At 43.0% G+C, this 21,405-nt stretch overlaps 1 protein-coding gene across 3 annotated transcripts; it reads right to left on the reverse strand.

Annotated features, from left to right (window-relative positions):
- Positions 1 to 745: 745 nt before the first annotated feature.
- LOC135493806 (SH3 domain-containing protein 19-like) lies at positions 746 to 13,941 on the reverse strand. 3 transcript variants are annotated; one of them, XM_064781385.1, is made up of 14 exons: positions 13,858 to 13,941; positions 13,527 to 13,619; positions 12,973 to 13,066; positions 12,147 to 12,400; positions 11,726 to 11,745; positions 10,357 to 11,297; positions 9,864 to 10,001; positions 9,287 to 9,431; positions 8,531 to 8,680; positions 5,778 to 6,125; positions 5,242 to 5,430; positions 4,359 to 4,563; positions 4,115 to 4,242; positions 746 to 3,712 (listed from the first exon to the last, which is right to left on the reverse strand). In XM_064781385.1, exons 1-14 carry the CDS (start codon positions 13,937 to 13,939, stop codon positions 3,593 to 3,595), a joined length of 2,907 nt encoding a protein of 968 aa, XP_064637455.1. In that variant the 5' UTR covers positions 13,940 to 13,941; the 3' UTR covers positions 746 to 3,592. The 3 variants fall into 3 exon arrangements, with proteins under 3 accessions (XP_064637455.1, XP_064637454.1, XP_064637456.1); XM_064781384.1 differs by having other exon boundaries at positions 4,115 to 4,245; XM_064781386.1 differs by lacking the exon at positions 5,242 to 5,430 and having other exon boundaries at positions 4,115 to 4,245.
- Between the last annotated feature and the right edge of the window lie 7,464 nt (positions 13,942 to 21,405).

Below are 21,405 nucleotides of genomic sequence, written 5' to 3' on the forward strand. Positions count from 1 at the left end.
GGAGATTTATATCAAGTAATTCTTGGTATTGATATTTTGTACTGTATGATTAGAGTCTGTATAGATTCCATAGATAATTCATCAGTACTTATTCTGTTGCATCTCTACTCATATCAGTTATTCAAGGTATTGTTTGACAGTTTATCAATGTAAATCCCTTTTGGACTAAGGGTTTTTGGTCAAACAGTTACTAATTAATACCTTCCAGATGTTTTGTAAGTCATTTCCCTGCAATTTTCCTTTAGTAAAATGACCAATAGGTGTCTCTCCTAACTCACAGTACCTCCATTCGCACCAGAGGGACGGTTTTATCACGAAGTCAAACCAGACCCACTTCCCTCACTATACGTATTGGCCACCTGAAGACTACAATCCTGATCTTCAGAGCCTTTCATTTGGCACTAACCGAGCTAAGTGATGTGTGCGAGTGGAGGAGAATGCAACTGCCCCAGCTATACGAGGATCAGAGACTATTAGCTGGACACCTCTTGGTCCTGCCTATACTCCCCATTGAAAGGGGGGTTACAGGCAGGAGAAATGGGTTCAAACTGGTAGTCTTCAGGTCACTTATCTCGGCACAGCTAGAGGTAGGTGGCGTTTGATTCAGCAATCAATATATTCCTCGCAGAAGCGTGAACAGTGCCGACGTACTGTGAGATGGGAGAGACCCCTATTAGTAACTTGCTGAACTTGGCCTTTTGTAACTCTTGGCAGAAGCCAAATAGGCCAGATTAATCCGACCTACCCAGCTCCTGCCTATAGTCTCTTTAAATAAGGAGAAGTAGGGAAAGTTTGTGGCTGGTACAGGGTTCCTGTATAGAGGGCACTACCAGGATACATCCAGAAGTGTACACAAATAGAAACTCTGTAGCTATATATACAATGACTGAAGTTATAGGTAATAGCAAAATATATAAGCTCGCCTTATATATTATTGGTAAAAGACACCAGCACTGTAAATAAAGAAAATATATGATAGAAGCAAGATAAATACTCATAATGCCATAAGTTACCAATAAGCGAAAAAGCCATCAAAATAGAATTCTGGAGCAGTTTGTGAATGCTGCAGGAAGAGACATCATCGCCCCAGTCGAAGGTGATCATTCAAAGTCAAAACAAACCTAATATGGGCACAAAGGATAAAAGAACAACGCCACCATGCGGTCTTTCTTTTGCTGGTTTGCTGTGGCCCTCAAGGACGTCTCCCTATTGGTGTGATGATGTCCCGATGAAGCAAAGAAGGATGTGAAGAACTACACGGCCAGAAAGGTTGATCAATCAAGTCATCCAGTGTCAAACCTTGTGCTTGAGCTTTAGACTGGGCAATGTTTTACACAATAGCACACTTAGCATACTACTTTCACCTCAAAAAATTATTTAAAAATCCTATCACTATAAACTTATCACAAGTTCACCTCCAGAAAAAACAAGTTCACACATTTTACAGTTAACACCATTTAGATCAAATCTTAGAGGACAACATGCATGAATGGACAACAGCGAAATTCTATCCTGGCAACCCGGAGATGAACCGAACATGCATATTTTTTTAAACTGACTATTGCATCGATATCACTAACAGGTACATTATGTAACATCATCTTGAGATCCAAAAGAGACTGACGTATTTATCAGACAGGCATAAGCACAGCAAAATGGCAGTGTCTAAAATCACATTCCAGTTACATCCACATTCCCTATTTTAAAGATTCAGTTCCATATAAGATTCAAATGGCATCTGGAACGCAATATTGGAAAACAGCTCGTATGTGGATTGTGGCCAGTAAGTGGAATGTGGTTTTAGACACTGCTCAGCAAAATAAGTCTTCTTCTTCACTATTTGCTCTCCACTTGGAGGCTTTCCTCTCAAGGGAGTATTTCTCCTCCAAAGGCAGTAAGAGCGTTTGCATGATACATCAAGAGTTGGAACTGGTTGTAACAGTCATAACACATCAATAAAGACACAAAACGACCAAGAATGTCTGACCAATTTTTGCGCTAAAAGCTAATAGAGCCAGCAACACGTTGTCATGGCAACTATGCAACTACACACAAGTTAATTAGCTTATTATTGTTGGTTAAACTTAAGAAGATTCGAAACATACCAACCCTGCGCTGCAAAGAAAAACTCAAATAAATTATATATCACAGAAAATTATAACGATTTCTAGTCACATGATTCGTTGATTTGTGAACAACATTTACAACGACCGATAACGGGGGTTTTCTAAACTACTTTCCTTCCACATATCACAACATTTCCCAATTTATATCTGCTTCTCCTGATTTCCACAGGGTTTCACTCAACTAATAGAACAGTCAAATTTAAGTACACCACCAGTGGCACAACAATGAAAACCAATAAATAGAAGCCGTTCTACTTTTCAAGATTACTCCCTACGTCCAAGAATATTCTTTTTCTATTGCATTTTAATTGACTGGAAAAGGAAAATCCCACATGGAGTACTCTCTAACAAGGAGTACTCAATAGATCTACACAATTCTAACATGATTGCATACTCAGTACTTACATGGAATACTCAGTACTAACATTGAGTATTCAGTACTAGCATGGAATACTCAGTACTAAGTTTGAATACTCAATACTTACATGGAATACTCAGTACTAACATTGAGTATTCAGTACTAGCATGGAATACTCAGTACTGAGTTTGAATACTCAGTACTAGCATGGAATACTCAGTACTAGCATGGAATACTCAGTACTAACAATGAGAAAAATACTTGTTCATGATTAAGGCACTTCAACTCTATGATGAAGACCACCATTTTTTTTCACAAAAATAAAACCATTTAAAGAGGAATATGATTATTCTACCTTTCTTTGACGATAAACATTACACATCAAGAGAAATGTCGACGTAGAATGATAAATATAGAAGCATGCACAGAGAACATATTACTCATACATTCTGAATCACTGTGACCAATAGATTATTGTGAATTATTGTTCATTTGGCTTTCTTTCTGTCATCATTTTGTTTCACTGGTTATAATCAATAAATGCATATACATGTATTTATCATTCAAATTAATGGAAATTACATTCACGGTCCATAGATATGTCATCTACCTTGAATAATTTGTTAAGTGACTCATTCTAACTTGGTGTCTCTCTGTTCCAAGAGGAAGACAATATAAACTTGGGGCTATCGGAGTGGCATAGTGGTAACATCAGCGTCTGTCACCTCTGGAGGTCCCGGGTTCAATCCGGTCGGTCCCGGCACACTCATATGAGAGACAGGGCGACTCTCTTACGACAGCGTAGGTTTCCACCTACTTACATTACAATCACCCAGTATTGTTTATAGAGCTGTCAATGTCCTTGTTGACGCTCACCTCTCAACTCAATATTTTATTCAAAACAAATAAAACTAAATGCGACGAGGTTGCAACCTCGATTGGAAGGGTCCCCTGATCAGCAATTCTGTTCTCATTTCAACAACTTTGTCAATTACCCAGCAATTTGAAGAAAATGATAACGCTATTTCAGAAAATATTGAAACCCTCTGTTGAAGACACAACTGGTATCCTATAACATCTTGAATCCTTGTCAACTTGCAGAACAATATCAAGGTAGTGGAGTGAGGATTTCAACAAATGCCGTCGGAAATCGTCCAATCACGTCATGGCATTCGCCAACCATCCAATCGTCGTCGATCTTGTCAAGTAGAACGATCATATCGCCCGTCTGGAAGGAAGAAGTAATATGATTGGTTGAAACATTTTTTCAAGGTTTTCAGTGTTTGAAACTACCATTTCAGTGGAGTGGTACAGCCTGTCTATCATGCTGCCTCCTATTGTCAAAAGACTTTATACTGTATCTGGTCAACTCAATGTGAAATATTATCACTTACTGCTGAAATGGCCCACAAATTTGCCATCATTTGTTCACAATGGAGCCACTGGGTTCTACGGCCCGAATCATCTGCTTTCGAGAACCTGAGGACCTGCCCTAAAACTAATGACATCATACACAAAAACTTCTCAGTTGCAGTGAATTGGTTCTCCGACTTGACAAGCCAAACGTCACAATTCACCAAGCAAAGTCTGTACTGCGTCAGATATCCAAAATAAGAATGGAAACTCTTACCGCAAATGATAATTCCTCTTGGTCGCCTTGGAAGTCGTAGAGGGCCGTTGCCTTGGGCAGATCATCATCCGTGGGCATCTCAGGGCTGCCCGGGCTGTGAATGTCAGACGCTGGGGTCGGAAGATCATCTTCTGAAATGAGCATGTTGGATCTGATAAATCACGCATATCTGGTTGCTACAATGAGAGCCTCTGCTGGTTTCTCATGAAGCGAATCTATTCGGTTCTTTGAAAATACAACAAACCTGGTAAATCAACAATAATCTCCACAAAATCGGTCGGGAATATACCGTCGCGCCCGTTCAACTTCCCTCTCAGCCAATCGTCTCCTACTTTCCCAATCAGTGCGATCCTGTCGCCTGTTTGGAATGATAAGTCACCTTCGGCCTCGCCCTGGAAGTCATACCGGCCAATACAGTGGGCATCTCTGGTCGATGAAGGCTCTGGAGGCTACAATGGTGAGAAAAAATATGATCACTAAAGGTAAAACTATAATGACTCCGTTCTGCCATTCTTTAGTAACAACAGAACACTATCAAACACCAGATCACCAGAACACTATCAAACACCAAAACACTATCAAACACTAGAAATCTGACAAGATATTGTCTGGAGGGCATGCAGATCAAAGGTGACAATGTCCTCCGAGTAATACTTTTACCATTCTGTGGGTTTTTGATCAGTTCTGGTGTTCCTTAGATTGGTAAAATGGAGGCACTATAGTTTCATCTTGATCCACATCTGTTGACGCATGTCATAGACTTAACTATGTTTGGATGCAGCTGACTTCTAGAATCGGTCATCTAATACTCATACAAAATGAGGAGACATATTTCTTAAACCAATCCGATGATTGCACACAAAAATGCTTGAGATGATTTTCACTTGTTGACAACTTTGAGAATAGCGACAATACAGCAATATTGACAGGACACATTCACAGACAATTTTACTTTTTACTCAGTGGTACAACGACTCCAGATAGACTGATTGGATCATTTACAGTGGAACCACCCTTAGCGGACACCTCTGTAATCAGGACACCTCCTACTGAGGACAGCATCTGTCAGTCCCATGAGTGTCCTTAATAGAGAGGTTCGACTGTCCCATTTAATGCTTTGAACCTACCTGTAAAAATTGCGTTGTTTGTTGAGCGACCGCTGCGACCGGCACAGCAGGTTCACTAGGCACACAAGGAGGTAGATTCGATGGGACACGATCGATAAAATTAGCGGGAAACGTCCCCCGTTTTCCAGCACACTCTCCGTGCAGCCATTCAGCAGAAACTTGACTCAAAACATGCACTTTGTCACCAGCCTGGAGGTTTAAGAAGACAAGACAAGACTGATACAACACTAACATGCAAAATGGACGATATCCCGAAATGCGACAAATGATGATTCTTTTCTTGGAAAGACAAAATGACGAAACACTTTTGCAAAGAAATTTTATCGTAAGTTTAAGGAATTAATACCGAGTTTCGAGTCCTTTGTTGTCTTATCAAGACAGCGCGGGTAGATCCAAAATGTTTCAAGTTTTGATATAAAACAATATTTGATACGTACAGTCAGGACACAAAATGACGTTCACCAGACCATAAACTATTATCACATCACAAAAAAATAATCATTAAGAATCAGAGAACACAACAATAAATATCTCACCTTCAGTGACAGGTCCCCATCCTGTCCATCAAAATCGTACAAAACATCGGCAGTGTTATCATCCGTCCCGTCTGCAGAATCCACCGGCCAATCATTAGCCCCAGCTGCACCAGTAGCCGGGAGATCCTCGATAATTTCCACAAACGCCAACGGGAACAGCCCGGTTTTTCCATTGACGTTCCCTTTTAACCATTCGTCCCCAACTCGGTCTACGAGCTGGATGATATCGCCGTCCTCAAATGACAAGTCGTCGGCACTTTCGCCCTCGTAGTCAAACCTGGCCCGGCATCTCGGACCAACGCCGTTGTCGGGTTTTTCTTCAGCCGCATCATCCCATGTTGGATGTTCCTGAAGAAGATAACAATTAGTAAATCTCAGGTCAGGTCAGGCAGGCTACCTACGGGTTGCCTGCAGGTTGGCCTGGTTATCACCGATAGCTTCTGAGCCAGTTCACCAGGTCAGGTCAGGCAGGCTACCTACGGGTTGCCTGCAGGTTAGCCCGGTTATCACCGATAGCTTCTGAGCCAGTTCACCAGGTCAGGTCAGGCAGGCTACCTACGGGTTGCCTGCAGGTTAGCCCGGTTATCACCGATAGCTTCTGAGCCAGTTCACCAGGTCAGGTTAGGCAGGCTACCTACGGGTTGCCTGCAGGTTGGCCTGGTTATCACCGATAGCTTCTGAGCTAGTTCACCAGGTCAGGTCAGGCAGGCTACCTACGGGTTGCCTGCAGGTTGGCCTGGTTATCACCGATAGCTTATGAGCCAGTTCACCAGGTCAGGTCAGGCAGGCTACCTACGGGTTGCCTGCAGGTTGGCCTGGTTATCACCGATAGCTTCTGAGCCAGTTCACCAGGTCAGGTCAGGCAGGCTACCTACGGGTTGCCTGCAGGTTGGCCTGGTTATCACCGATAGCTTCTGAGCCAGTTCACCAGGTCAGGTCAGGCAGGCTACCTACGGGTTGCCTGCAGGTTGGCCTGGTTATCACCGATAGCTTCTGAGCCAGTTCACCAGGTCAGGTTAGGCAGGCTACCTACGGGTTGCCTGCAGGTTGGCCTGGTTATCACCGATAGCTTCTGAGCCAGTTCACCAGGTCAGGTCAGGCAGGCTACCTACAGGTTGCCTGCAGGTTGGCCTGGTTATCACCGATAGCTTCTGAGCCAGTTCACCAGGTCAGGTCAGGCAGGCTACCTACGGGTTGCCTGCAGGTTGGCCTGGTTATCACCGATAGCTTCTGAGCCAGTTCACCAGGTCAGGTTAGGCAGGCTACCTACGGGTTGCCTGCAGGTTGGCCTGGTTATCACCGATAGCTTCTGAGCCAGTTCACCAGGTCAGGTCAGGCAGGCTAACTACAGGTTGCCTGCAGGTTGGCCTGGTTATCACCGATAGCTTCTGAGCCAGTTCACCAGGTCAGGTCAGGCAGGCTACCTACGGGTTGCCTGCAGGTTGGCCTGGTTATCACCGATAGCTTCTGAGCCAGTTCACCAGGTCAGGTCAGGCAGGCTACCTACGGGTTGCCTGCAGGTTGGCCTGGTTATCACCGATAGCTTCTGAGCTAGTTCACCAGGTCAGGTCAGGCAGGCGACCTACGGGTTGCCTGCAGGTTGGCCTGGTTATCACCGATAGCTTCTGAGCTAGTTCACCAGGTCAGGTCAGGCAGGCTACCTACGGGTTGCCTGCAGGTTGGCCTGGTTATCACCGATAGCTTCTGAGCCAGTTCACCAGGTCAGGTCAGGCAGGCGACCTAAGGGTTGCCTGCAGGTTGGCCTGGTTATCACCGATAGCTTCTGAGCCAGTTCACCAGGTCAGGTCAGGCAGGCTACCTACGGGTTGCCTGCAGGTTGGCCTGGTTATCACCGATAGCTTCTGAGCCAGTTCACCAGGTCAGGTCAGGCAGGCTACCTACGGGTTGCCTGCAGGTTGGCCTGGTTATCACCGATAGCTTCTGAGCCAGTTCACCAGGTCAGGTCAGGCAGGCTACCTACGGGTTGCCTGCAGGTTGGCCTGGTTATCACCGATAGCTTCTGAGCCAGTTCACCAGGTCAGGTCAGGCAGGCTACCTACGGGTTGCCTGCAGGTTGGCCTGGTTATCACCGATAGCTTCTGAGCCAGTTCACCAGGTCAGGTCAGGCAGGCTACCTACGGGTTGCCTGCAGGTTGGCCTGGTTATCACCGATAGCTTCTGAGCCAGTTCACCAGGTCAGGTCAGGCAGGCTACCTACGGGTTGCCTGCAGGTTGGCCTGGTTATCACCGATAGCTTCTGAGCCAGTTCACCAGGTCAGGTCAGGCAGGCTACCTACGGGTTGCCTGCAGGTTGGCCTGGTTATCACCGATAGCTTCTGAGCCAGTTCACCAGGTCAGGTCAGGCAGGCTACCTACGGGTTGCCTGCAGGTTGGCCTGGTTATCACCGATAGCTTCTGAGCCAGTTCACCAGGTCAGGTCAGGCAGGCTACCTACGGGTTGCCTGCAGGTTGGCCTGGTTATCACCGATAGCTTCTGAGCCAGTTCACCAGGTCAGGTCAGGCAGGCGACCTACGGGTTGCCTGCAGGTTGGCCTGGTTATCACCGATAGCTTCTGAGCCAGTTCACCAGGTCAGGTCAGAACAGATGATGCCAAACTACCTGCAGGTTGGCCTACAGGTTTGACTGCTTGCCACTGGTATCCTGTAAACCAGTGCCTCAATTGGTGCCTAACTATAGTGGCACGTAACAAGCACCCTCAAGGAGGAATCGAATTGAATATCAAGTCACTTACTATGGTCGCTGCCTGTGGTCCAGTGTTTTCTCCCGGTAAAGGTTCGATAACTTTGATAAAATCTTGAGGGAACATCCCCTCACTGTCTCCAAGCTTGCCCACCAGCCATTCTGCATCCATTCGCCGCACCAAGACTATCAAGTCATCTTTCTGTAAGCATTGAAAATGAAATGTAAGTTCTTCTACAGTGCTTTATACTTTACAACGTACTGTCTCAAAGTGCTTTAGATTCACTTCAAGCCTAATCTAGAAACTTATCTACAGAATTCTTCTACAGTGCTTTATACTTGACAACGTACTGTCTCAAAGTGCTTTAGATTCACTTCAAGCCTAATCTAGAAACTTATCTACAGAATTCTTCTACAGTGCTTTATACTTTACAACGTACTGTCTCAAAGTGCTTTAGATTTACTTCAAGCCTAATCTAGAAACTTATCTACAGAATTCTTCTACAGTGCTTTATACTTTACAACGTACTGTCTCAAAGTGCTTTAGATTTACTTCAAGCCTAATCTAGAAACTTATCTACAGAATTCTTCTATAGTGCTTTATACTTTACAACGTACTGTCTCAAAGTGCTTTAGATTCACTTCAAGCCTCATCTGGAAACTTATCAACAGAAACCAAGGAGACCATACAGCACTCACTCTGCCATTTCACCAACGATGGTGATTGTCTCAGTGGTTTGTGTGCAAGGCCAGAGAAGGTAACATCTCTCACAGCATATCAACCACCCAAACTGATGCTGTTACCCACCTTAAATGATAACTCATCATGCTGCTGGCCGGTGTAGTCAAATTTCGCCTTTCCATGAGGTTGGCCTTTGACCATGTAGTGATATAGCGGGTGACCCGGCTTTGGCCGCCCGGGCAGCTTGGGTCGCGGCGGTCCAGTGACCGAGCTAAAAAGACAAAAACGCTGTGATACTGCTGGTTATATCATTTGATTGTCTCCAGAAGCAAATTGGGCGAGTCTCCAGATCAGGGATGCCGATGAGGGAAGGCAAAAAACCTGAATTTTTTTCTTGAAAAAATCTTGTCTTTTGATCACTTGCACAAAAATGCCTCTAAAGCGCTTATTTTTTGTCCAATTTTGAAAAGTCAAAGTTTCACAGAGAGTTGAGATGGAGATCTTTCCATTCTATTCTATACAGCTATTAAATTTTGCATTTAGGAACAGGAAAAAGTTTAAAATCCGCCTAAAAAGAATTCAGACTTTAGGATATCAAGTCAAAGAATTATCACTGTTCAAAGTCAAAATGGTGCGCAGCGCTCTGTGGGTCAGCGATGCTGGGTGTCATTTCTGGTCCGACGAGCAATTTATGATTACTTACATTTTAGGTTTAGGGGCAGTAGGTTTAGTAGGACCCCCTGTTGGTCTCGGGGGAGGAGGCATCTTTTTCTTTGGGGCAGGAGCAAGGAGAGGTACAGCCTTCTTCTGGCCAATCTCTGCAGGGTTTAAACTTGACGGCCTGAAGAAGAGGGTTAATGCACTGAAAGGTTTGGAAACTGAAGAATAATTGACTCTGAAGATGGAAATCACCATACTCACGCAAGACAGAGAAATCACACTCATTCTGAGAAAGATTAAAACTGTTTATTTCTGCAGTTTGAGAAAGCAAGTGCAAATTTCAGACTCACAAAAATGTCCGATCTAATGCATTACTGTAACCATTAAAATTTAGCGACTAACACAGAATTACGCCTTCTGCTAAATGACACTGAACAAACTCTCAATTAAAAAGGTACACAACGCCATCTCCAGGAAGTGCACTTTCTCATTACAAATAGTTTAAGACAATAATAAGAATCTTCCTCATTCCTCACCTATTCACATTCTTGACTTCTTGGACTCGGGACTCATTCTGCTTGTTCTCAAACGATTCGGCCAAATCGTTCAAATCTTCGCTAGGTTTCTTTTCTCCTGGCGACGTCACCGGCGACGTCCTTTGTTTTGGTGTCGGCCGAATAACCGTCGGTCGTGATTTTCTTTCCGTCTCCTGTGGTTTCGTATTCTCATTGGTTGCTATCCCAGCCGGTAAGCTTACTCTCTGCGTAACGACAGGTTTACTTACTTTCTTCTCTTCAGGGGGCGCTGCACCGGCAGCAACAACAGCAGCGGTCGCTCCGGCTGCTAAACCAATCAAACCAAATCCGCCAATAAACGGCTGTGGACACTTCTGTTCTTTCCTGACCGTCGTTGTTGATGTTGTTATTGTTGTTTTCCGTATAACACGACCTTGACCCTGACCTTGACCAGACAGGAGAGGTTCGTCTGGTGACTTTGGTTGTTGGAAAGGATCGGGAGGCTTTGCCCGAATGATGGTAGGTTTAGACCCGATTGGTTTTGGTTTCACTGGTTCGTTCATCTTTATTAATTTTTCATTCACTAAGTTATCGATGACTTCCGTGTCTTGATTGTCCGGGGATGGGGCATTTACTGATGATACAGGCCTCACAGGGCACTGGCTGCTCGGTCGCGGAGGAGCAGGTCTGCCTCCTGGGGGCCGCGGTGAGGGACTCCTGGGCCGTGGTGGTGCCCCATGAGGGTTAGGCGACGGACTCCTCGGTCTTGGCGGGCCTCTTGTTTTCGGTGCAGGGCTTGAAGGTCGAGGAGGAGCGGGTCTTGGCGGTTTAGGAGATGGACTTCGTCCCCGGGGCTGACTTGTAGGTCTTGCAGGACCTGGGCTCCTTGATCTGCGGACTGGAGCTGGCACTGACTCAGTCTCCAGATCTATGTCAATCAAGGATCCAACCTTTGCTCCAACCTGGAAGTAAGAAAAGAACCATCTGTAACAATAACTTCCTATACTTCTTATACTGTGAACCAACAAATTTTCATACCTCTTCATTTTTGCAATTCATAAAAATTTCTTGAGAAAAAAAGTCACAATTTCTACTTACTAGATAAGGAGGTTCCCTTCACTTTTTTTATCAAAGAATTTTTTTCGCAATTTTTATTTTCAAAAGACCAGGTTTTTCACAAAATGAAATCCGTTAAAATTAAACAACTGCAAAACGTTGGCGGTTAACAATAGTTGCGTGGTGAAATTGACAATCAGCTTGCCCCGAATAGGCAAAATAAGACAATAAATTGTAACATCAAAAATGATTCAGCAACCAAGGAACCAAGAGATCTCAGCACTGTCCTAATGGCCTGCAATCCCACTGTTGGTGGGAAATGATTGCGATTTACCTCTGGCTTAGACTTTGGTCCTGAAATTTGAAATAAACAACAGGTTGAGCAAAATATGACAATTTTCACACACTGTGACATAATGTTAATCAAAATATTTTTAAAACTGTGTACAGGAAAACTTGGACTGTTTTTGGCCTTTCTAAGAAAACCCAGTCAAAGTCACCTAGCACTGCAAAAGCATGATTGTGATGAAACGAACTTGCCATTCTTGAACCAGTTCCAACCATTGCGTTTACTTGTTTAAATCACCATTAACCCTTCGGATCCAGGCCAAGTTTTCTCAACAAGGGTCACGAATTGAACCAGTTCCAACCATTGCGTTTACTTGTTTAGAAGTCACCATTAACCCTTCGGATCCAGGCCAAGTTTTCTCAACAAGGGTCACGAATTCTCAGTCTTTATCTATTCTTGGTGTTACCTGGTGAGATCGGTGAAGTCTTGGTAAATGTCGGGCGTGCCGGCGCAGGTCCCGGGCGACCATTGACAGGTTTTTCTGGCGGCGATGGTTTCGAAGGCGGCGCCGATGTAAAGTCGCTATCGAAGTCAATGAGTAGGTTTGGTGACTGAGGACTCTTCAGCGCTGAGTCACCGCCACTCATTTTTGGGACATTAGCGCGGAAGCCCACTTCGCTCATTGGACGAGCATCTAAAACTTGGATTTCTATCTTCCCCCTTAAATGAAGAGATTTATTTAATTTTTCTTTAAATCATCTCAATTGAATTGTTAAATAAGGGTTTCATGCATTAGGGAATTACATCCCTAAAAGGCCTACATCATCTGTCAACATTGTTTTTATCTGTGCTAGAGGTAAATAGAAATGAACATTGTCACTGAGCAGTTAGACCCATAGAGTAATGGTAACCAACTGGATAACAAAAGTGCAAACTAAAAAAAATCCACCGTGGTTTAGTCGACTGCTCCAACCAGTAGCCAAGAGATCCTTGGTTCAATCCCCACTGTCGGATCGAGGCAGAAGGCAGATCTCTTCATCTTACTTGCCTCTCTCCATCCGAATGTATAAATGGGTACCGGTCAGAAATGCTAAGAGTGTAGCACTGGCTGAGCAGCTCATCCGAGTACCGTACTACTGAAATGTTTCAGTACAGACCAGGGTTAAAGTGTTAAGTCAGATGAGAACTTGTATCGAAGATGATATTAGACAACAAACCCAAACTTTAACCTTATTTACACTGAAAATGGAGCCTGGCTGAAACCAACATCTTCCTCCAGGGGATCAACTCACCTCTTTGTACTAGTAGAGCTTGGCTTACTGCCCAGGATGGCTGGCTTTGTCATCACCTTTGGGGGTGGAGGAAGTTGAAACAAAGACGCATCATCTAAGAAAAATTATAAAAATCATATTTTCTTATAAAAAAATCTGTTCTAATAAGTTTTTGGTATTGTGCATAGTGCTGTCAGAGAACCGCAATGGAAACATCACCACATATGGCACCTCCGATATCCCTGGTTCGTTTTCCGGTTGATCCCAGATCTTTGGGAACTTTATGATGCGTTGTTATCATCCAAACGTTGTTACGAATGAATGACCACTTTCTTTATTTTGCCCATGGTTCATTCTGGTTTTGACTTGGTGTGGTTGGTTCTCCAACAGTGAGTTAGTATCAACGGAAGGACTACAGTAGAACTTCTTATGAACAATAGTCGAGTAGAATCTCTCTATTACCGACACCCTTGTGACTGACAAATGCTGTCCTTAATAGACCGTATGCGAAAATAAATTTCGGCCATCTTTTCACAGGCAACGCAAGTTTACCATGACATGAAAGTCAAGCTCACCTGTTTTATCCAGAGATGCGGACCTCCGAGGGACAGGTGGCGCTCTCACCCCAGGAGGGGGTGGAGGAGCTGGTCTGGCTAGGCCTGCATTGTCTGAAGAAGAGAACATTGGATACAAGAGTTCTGGTGATGTCCAAATTGTCATTGGTCTGCATGATGATGATACTACTAGTACAAGGGCTTAGTTAAATTGGCTGACACACGTCTACTGACACTCATTGACTCAAGTCTTCAAAAATTCAAGCAGCATTTTTTACAAACGCACTGCATGGATTTCAATGAAATTTTCACAAATGTATCATTGTGTTCTACTTGATGGTTTAAAGCATACCAGGACCAGTATCTCGCCCCAGAATTGTCGGTCTTGGCCTAGGCCGAGGTGGAGGAGGAGGAAGGGCGCCTTCATCCGCCATCATTGAATACGCCGTCTATCGGTTGAGAGTCAAACTACGAAACACTGCCGGTGTAGCAGTTTTATATGTCCCCCTTGAAACCATGTCTTTCATATTGTGTGGTGACGAAATCTGGCTCATCTGGGGATGTATTAATGCAAACAAGAAAAAATTCTGACTGTCTGACAATTCAAACGTGGGCCAAATATGTTTGTCTCCAAAAAAAACTGTTCAGGGGTATATAGGAGGTGTGTATAGAGGTTCTTCACGTGACGTCACGTCGTGACGTTTTGACGGCCACCTACCAATGCATTTCATTTACGGCGACACACCACTAATAGATTTTAAGCCAATATCCTTCAGACATTAACTGCCCTAGCTTTTTCCCAATATCTCCCTCGAATCTAATATTTACAGGGCAGAAAGACCTCACCCAGGGCATAAATCCACAGAATTTTTGACAGGTTATGACCATGATAATTTCAGGGTTTGGGGTCTGAAGTTTTTGGGGTCGTTTTTCTCTCAATTTCACGCGTCCAACACGTTTCACGGCTCAGCGGGTTAATTGGATCCCCAAATCCCCGCTGGTGAACATATGAGGCTCAAAGTTCATCAGAATGTTCGCCAGAAACAACTTTAAATCATGATATCAGAGAAACTACATTCTGATTGCACATAGCACCCCTACTGGACATTGAGACCACGCATTGATTTCTTAAAGTACTACTTTCCGATCTACGCTGATTGGTCAATTAGTGATGCGGAGCCTTCAAACTCGCACAGTGCCGAAATTAAAATTCAATTTCAGACACTGGAATTGGTAAAATTCCGCCGTCTTGGATATCGGCATCCTGAGATTCAGGTGTTTTCAACACTGCGTCACCACCACTTCAAACTCCAAAGTCTTATCCAGGCCTAGTAAGTGCCACCTTCTTTCATAAAATGGCTTGTTTTATAAATAAATAACAAAATATGATCTTTGTAAATAAAACCCGAGATGTTCTGGTGTGTTTTTACGTGAATTTATTGCAATCTATCAATGCAGCGTAGTGCAGCCATCGTGTTCTCGGGCGTAGTGGTGATGCGATAGCCTCTTTGCAATTGTAAAGATTCTTTACATTTCCACATCCGCGGTACTGCTTTTCAAGATGGTGGCAATTCACCAGTTCCAGAGGCGTTGTGAGGAACGAAATCAGCGCCTCTAGTGTCAAGATTGGCGGAGCCTTACGTCGTGACCCAATGTTTTGATAGTTATAAAAACACAAGCGCGCATCAAAAATAAAACAAAAGATGAAAATGTTGTTTTAAGGAGATGTGAAAGTAGTGTGCGCTTTTGTTTGTTCTGACTAGAAGTTCTAATTGTGTCAAACTTTATAACAAATCACACATTTCCTAAGAAAGAAGTGTTATTTTAACGTTTTCCTTTTATTATAAAACACAATCAGTTTTGATTGCTTAGGGTGGCGTTCAGTTGGCAACTTTTGAATAATATTCATGACAGGTGACAAAATTTTAAGTGTACATGTATTTTTGGTGGTTTGTGTTGTATTGATAACTGATTGCAAAACTTCATATTGAAGTTCGTAGTTATTAGTTCTACACTCCGGACGCAGTGGACCGGCCTCTTCCCTGATCCCTCCCTCAAAGGAAGAAATTTATGATATGGCGAATGAACTGCCTGCTTACATAGTTTAATTTTAAAGTCGAACCACTGCACCATGTTCAAAGTAAAACTACGATACGTTTCATGATTTAATCATCAAATGTTGATAATTTGTTACTCGATGTAACTCTCATCTACACTCCGCACGTGGCCGGCCTCGTCCATAGAGGAAGGACGATCATGATGACGTAATGGTCTGCATAGGAGTCATGTGATCTTGATCACGAAGGGTTTTGACAGCTCATCAATTCTTATATCTCCAGCATGACCTGATACAGAACCCTGGTATACAAGTACATATATAGGAGCATTAACTCCTGTTTTAAAAAGTGCGTCAGACATTTTAGGCCAATAGTATATCTTCAGCAAAACTTTATAATGAAAAAAACCTTAAAGGCCTACATTTCAATGTACCCCGGTCCATCGAGGGCGCATTATTTTATTTTAGATTTCCCAAAGATTTTCTTATTCGAATTGAGTGGTGTGGTCATTTGATCAGAAAACAAAATATCGTAAAGTATTAAACAATTATAAAAGAGCTGGATAGATCTCGCACTAAATAACCTCATGAGAATCATCGCTAACCTAACTGATGCCACATATTCCGAATTTTTCTCTGGAAATATTTGTAAAAAGACCCCTCGGGGTTTTTCATAAAACGTATGGTAAATACCTCAGCGCGTGTTGCGCATATTTTGATGTATATAAATTCAATTGATTTGCGACGGAAATTGATATGAGTAAATACGGTTTATCTGCCCGCGTCTCCGCCCCTTTATGACATGGCTGCAGGGGGTGAAGGGGGTCCCCGAACTCATGAGAACTAGGGTTGTCCCGTGGTTCACAGCAGCAGACACTGTCTCGACACCACTGCCTCAGTGACCCCACTCATTACAGAAAATCGTGGGAATATTACGAATATCAAACATACTTTTTTCGCTAAGTACATCACCTCTTTTCGAACCAAATATCTGGTTTTGGCAAATATGACGTCACTGTCTCCATCTTGCATTAGGTTTGACACGTTTCTCGTAATCTGATCAAATAAAACAAAGGGTTTGCTCTAATTAGCCAAATTCTCTTTTGTGCGAAATTTGCCGAATAAACAGACCACTCGTCCAAACCCAGTTGATATCATTGTCACATTTAACCCCTCGAAAGTGATTTACGAAGCCTCATTGTTTTGACAACAAGATTTGGTAAATATCAGCTAAATAAACCTTTTCCAAGGAGGGAGGTGACATTTTGCCAGGTGCTTGTCAACAGCAAGGAGGGGGTTAATCACAGAGTCAGATATCTAAGCCCATAAACTTTATCACTCACTTTCTTGCTTTTACTCTCTTTTCGCCTTTATAAGGTCAATGGCCATGACTATTTGATACTTTCCGCCATCATCATAATACTTGTATTTTTGCATGAACATAGATCCAATGTGATGACGAACATGGATCGAATGTGATGACGAAGTTGACAAGAAAGAATCCCTGGTTTCTCGGACATTTTCTATCCAAGGACATTGCAATCTTTTACCAAGGGACAAAGTCACAACCACGAGGCCGTGATGAGATCACTTTTAAGAGTTCCCCTGTGACCGTTATCTTCTGTCAACGTTTGATATACCGATTTAATACATCCGTGTATTAAGTTTGTACAGACTTAAAAGCAAATCAATTTATTTGCCTGTGATATGCAAATTTCGAGATGTGCAGCGTCGTTCACACTTAACGCGGGACTATAGGCAGGAGAAGAGGTGCCAAATTGGCTATCTTCGGGTGACTAATATGCACAGTAACGGCACTGGGTCATATTTGATTCAGCACTAAATATATTCCTCGTACAAGCGTAAACATTTGACATAGCGTGAGATGGGAGAGACCCCTATTGGCGACTTTGTGTTACTTTTAATCTTGCCTGCCTTTCTGCTGACTATCGACTCCCTTTAAAGGTTTTCGAAAAAAAACTATATTTCTATAGTGTTGCGGGAAAGGAGAAGTAGCTTTTCAATATCTTTACAAAAACAACGACCCTTGAATTTGTTGACACCCAGATAGACTAACTTACCTGGATAAATATTAGCATGTCCTGATTAATCAGTCCAAAGTAGGATGTGCCGCGCCGTGGCGGGAAATGAGTTTGTTTATTTTCAAGATTTTAACAAATTAAGAAGGACCCTTTGCCTCGCGAAGTGTGTTTCTCGGCCTTGGTGTCCCTGTCATGTAGTTTGAGAGTGCACAAAGACTGTCTTGGTGGCAATCAATGATAAAACAAGGAAAGACTTTGTCCACAGAAACAGTAAGAATTACATGAATGTGTGTCGTCTTTTTTGTCGCTATTATAGCCCTCGACACGACCCTCAGTCGTTCTCCAGCCGCACGAGTCGTCGTTAAGCCGGGCGATAAGGGCCTAATTGACAAAAGCTAAATTATTCTCCGTGTTTCTATGGACATATTTTTTCCTTGTTGTCATCCTTCTATGATATTGACCATTTGGAAACAGGTTGCATATTAGTTACTAATTTTGCTTTTAGTCAACTTCGTTCCGGCAATGACTAAGATAATTGCATAGTATACCAATTTTCGTATCATGAGGTGTATTCGAAGTCATTAGGACAATGCAGGTCAAGACAACTAATTAGCCAAAACGAAAATGCTCATCCAGATGTAAAAATACGACAGTGAGGGTTTTCTCTATTATTCGTTATGACACTTGTTTTCTTTTACGCTTTTGTATTCGCAAGATAATCCGGCTTATAGTCTCATCAGTATAGATCAAGTCACAGACATGGTTTGTAAACATATTACAATTACACGATTACAATTACGAGTAATTTGATGACCACATTTTGTCTTAACATGGTCAATCGCAGTGAAACAATGACAAAGATGACGACGCTTGTGCAATTTGGCTCATCATTTTCGTCTTAGCCGACGTTGTCAGGTTGAGACCATGTTGACAAGATGAATCTCTTAATTAGACATGTCATTACTCCCAATTATAGATTTTGCAGTCACATCAAAGGATATTTAGCATTGTTGACCATTTTTACCCAAGACACCCGAATAGTTCAAATCAAAAGGTAATCAGGATTCGTGTAACATGCCTCTTCTCCAGACAATAATCACGCCGCATTTCTCATTGTTTTCGCGGATTTTTTGTTAAAATTCAGATCGCATTCACTAAAACCTACGACACCCCATTAAAACTAATCAAGGAAGACCAAAATATATCGGCCATAACACCCATTTGAAAGAATTCAAAATTGTCAACAAGAATTCGTTTCCAAAATAGAAATATTGGCGGCGAATTTTGTCCGCGACGACCCCGCACGTGCACATCCCCCTCATGCGCTGACTTCCAAATCATACAATAGCATCAACAAAACCGCGCCATTGATATCCATAAAACCCTTTTAACGATTTAAATAACGGTACGCCATTTCTAAATATTTTTCTTTGATTTCACGCTGTTTTGCCATTACAAACCTAAATTTCACACTCCATTAAAACTAAAGTTTCTAAAATACTGTTGCAACAGAGGTCTTTAGCGAAAACGGTGACGCCGTATAATCGGATGTGCGGGGGTCATATAGATCCGAGATTTGGGATCCTTTCCACCCGATTAGACAGCGGGTGACTTATAGGAATAAGGGACTAAAAAACAATGGATGAAACTTGACCCAAGTTTTCGCTACATCCTTTTTGCAAAAGGATGTTAAGGCCTATTTCAACGTTGGACATATTTGAAGGCGTGGTTTATTTGCCAGGCACGGATTTCCTTTAGCTTAGTAGAGAATGTATAACCGTTGAAATGCTTTCCTCTTTTTGAATATTTTTTTAACATAAAATCACTGACCTAGAGGGAAAATATAGATTCCAATTGTCAACAACAAAGATTTATGCATATCTCCAGCAAGCGTTGGACCCGTGCATAACTTTCAACAGATTTTTAGTAGATCAAATAATGAACCCGCAAAATAGATGTACATGTATATATTTCATAATTTTGTCACTGACTATTCTTCACACAGTTGCAATATGCCGTCAAAAAATATGGGACAAAGGGTCCCTTCAAACCCTTTTCGTCCGCCCGACGTGATTACATTAGGATTTGTTCTGAACCCTTACCCGAGACAGGCCCGTCTATCGGGTGCAATGGCTATACAATCTTCTTTAACCCTCATCCAAATCGCACCAGGACCCTCGGCAAGGACGTCTTCACCCTTTTCTGAAATCATTCGTGACGCTTAAAGCCCGTGCCTGCGACAATGTACCCTTGTCCAGCACCCTGTCGCATCGGATGCGTCACAGCCAGCTTCCCCATAAACCCTTTCCGCAATGACGACAGGACACCCAGACGGCCGCACATAGCAAAGCCTTTTCGGAAATTGCCCTTCACGCCCGTGCCCGCTTTACAAAAACGACCTGGGTCACCCCGTGACATCAGTCTCCTCAACGCGAAAAAGTGCACATGTTTCTGGAGGGGCGGGGAGGGCATAAGCTTTGGAATTCGACTTCAACGAACGATTTCTCTCTCATTTGTGCCATTGTTTTCTCATGCACTTTCTCGCTGATCTAAGAAAAACAAAACAAAACGTCGCAATCCACGACCAAGCTTCGATCCGTGAGGCGAGAAAAACACGGTTTTCCAGTCTTCTTGGCAAAACGAAAGGCCAAGTTGACTATATTGTCTTATATAATGCATTGCCCTTACATGCCCGCAAAAGGGGTAATTTGCTTGTTAAAAATGGATTTTGCGGATGTGTCACAAGAAAATTGTTAAACTTATGTCGCACAACTTCAAGACACATCAAGACCAAAAGCATTTCGCAGATTCGGCGCGACAAATGCACGGGTTCGTTTTCTAGAAGAAGCACAACCCAATTCTTGGTGCAAAGACCGTTACTTTATAAGCTGGATCAGATTTGGCCAAAAAGGTCAGAGCACCAAAAGCTCAGAGGTTTTCACAGCAGGTATATTTAGAAAAGAAACATTTTAAGATTTCATTTAATACACTTTTGTACTGAGCTCAGAATCCGATAAATTCAGTTGGAAATCTCAGCGTGAAAGAGAAATGCTTAGGGCCTAATTTTTCTCTTTTTTTAAATATCTCATTTAGCACTTATAGTTCAAGTGTGGTAATGTATGGTTGAAGCGTCCTGCAGAGCGAAATAACGTCTCATTCTAATGATGTAAGCTTGAGCAAATGATGCATTGAAGTCTGCAACAAAGTTTATTTAAAGCTGATTAAGTTTTTTCTTAAAATCAGGTGCATGGCGGGTCTTTGTAAAAGAGCCGAATCGCCGGTGCGCACGGGTTTAACCCAGCCCCGAACTTTGGGCGACGAGGCCAGTGCGCCGCGGTACTCGCATCTAGAGCACCCAAAGAATTGAGACTTTTTCATTAGTTTCTCATTATTTCTTCACATTTCCCTTCCTCTAACATGAACCCCGAAACGTGCTTTTCGACACGCGGATTGTCCCAACACGCGCCTTAATGGGATACAACCAATTACGCTAACTGTTAAGTGCTCATGAGTGTAAAGTATACTTTCTAAACACGTGATTTGATGTGCATTTTAACACAGAATAATACAAATTTCCCACCATTTTCTAGTGTTTACATTAGTCTGTAACGGCAAATTAACCATAACGAGGTTACGAGGATGACGCGTTCATCAAAGGGTTAACTGGCAATCACTGTTGACAAATTCTCGCTATCAAAGCCTTAAGACAATCAGAGCATGATTACTTCCCAATAACAGTCAACAAATTGAAGACTTTTTTGTTTGAAATTTGATTCTAGTCAAATATTTCACGCCTAGACTT

The sequence above is a fragment of the Lineus longissimus genome, chromosome 9, assembly GCF_910592395.1.
Source record: "Lineus longissimus chromosome 9, tnLinLong1.2, whole genome shotgun sequence".
NCBI lineage: Eukaryota > Metazoa > Nemertea > Pilidiophora > Heteronemertea > Lineidae > Lineus > Lineus longissimus.

Coding starts and splice junctions, on each gene's coding strand:
- LOC135493806 (XM_064781384.1), bottom strand. CDS start 13,939: ATGGCGGATGAAGGCGCCCTTCCTCCTCCTCCACCTCGGCCTAGGCCA. Junction 12,401..12,972: donor AGCTCTACTAGTACAAAGAG/GTGAGTTGATCC, acceptor TCTTCATTTAAG/GGGGAAGATAGAAATCCAAG. Junction 11,298..11,725: donor GACCAAAGTCTAAGCCAGAG/GTAAATCGCAAT, acceptor TCTTACTTCCAG/GTTGGAGCAAAGGTTGGATC.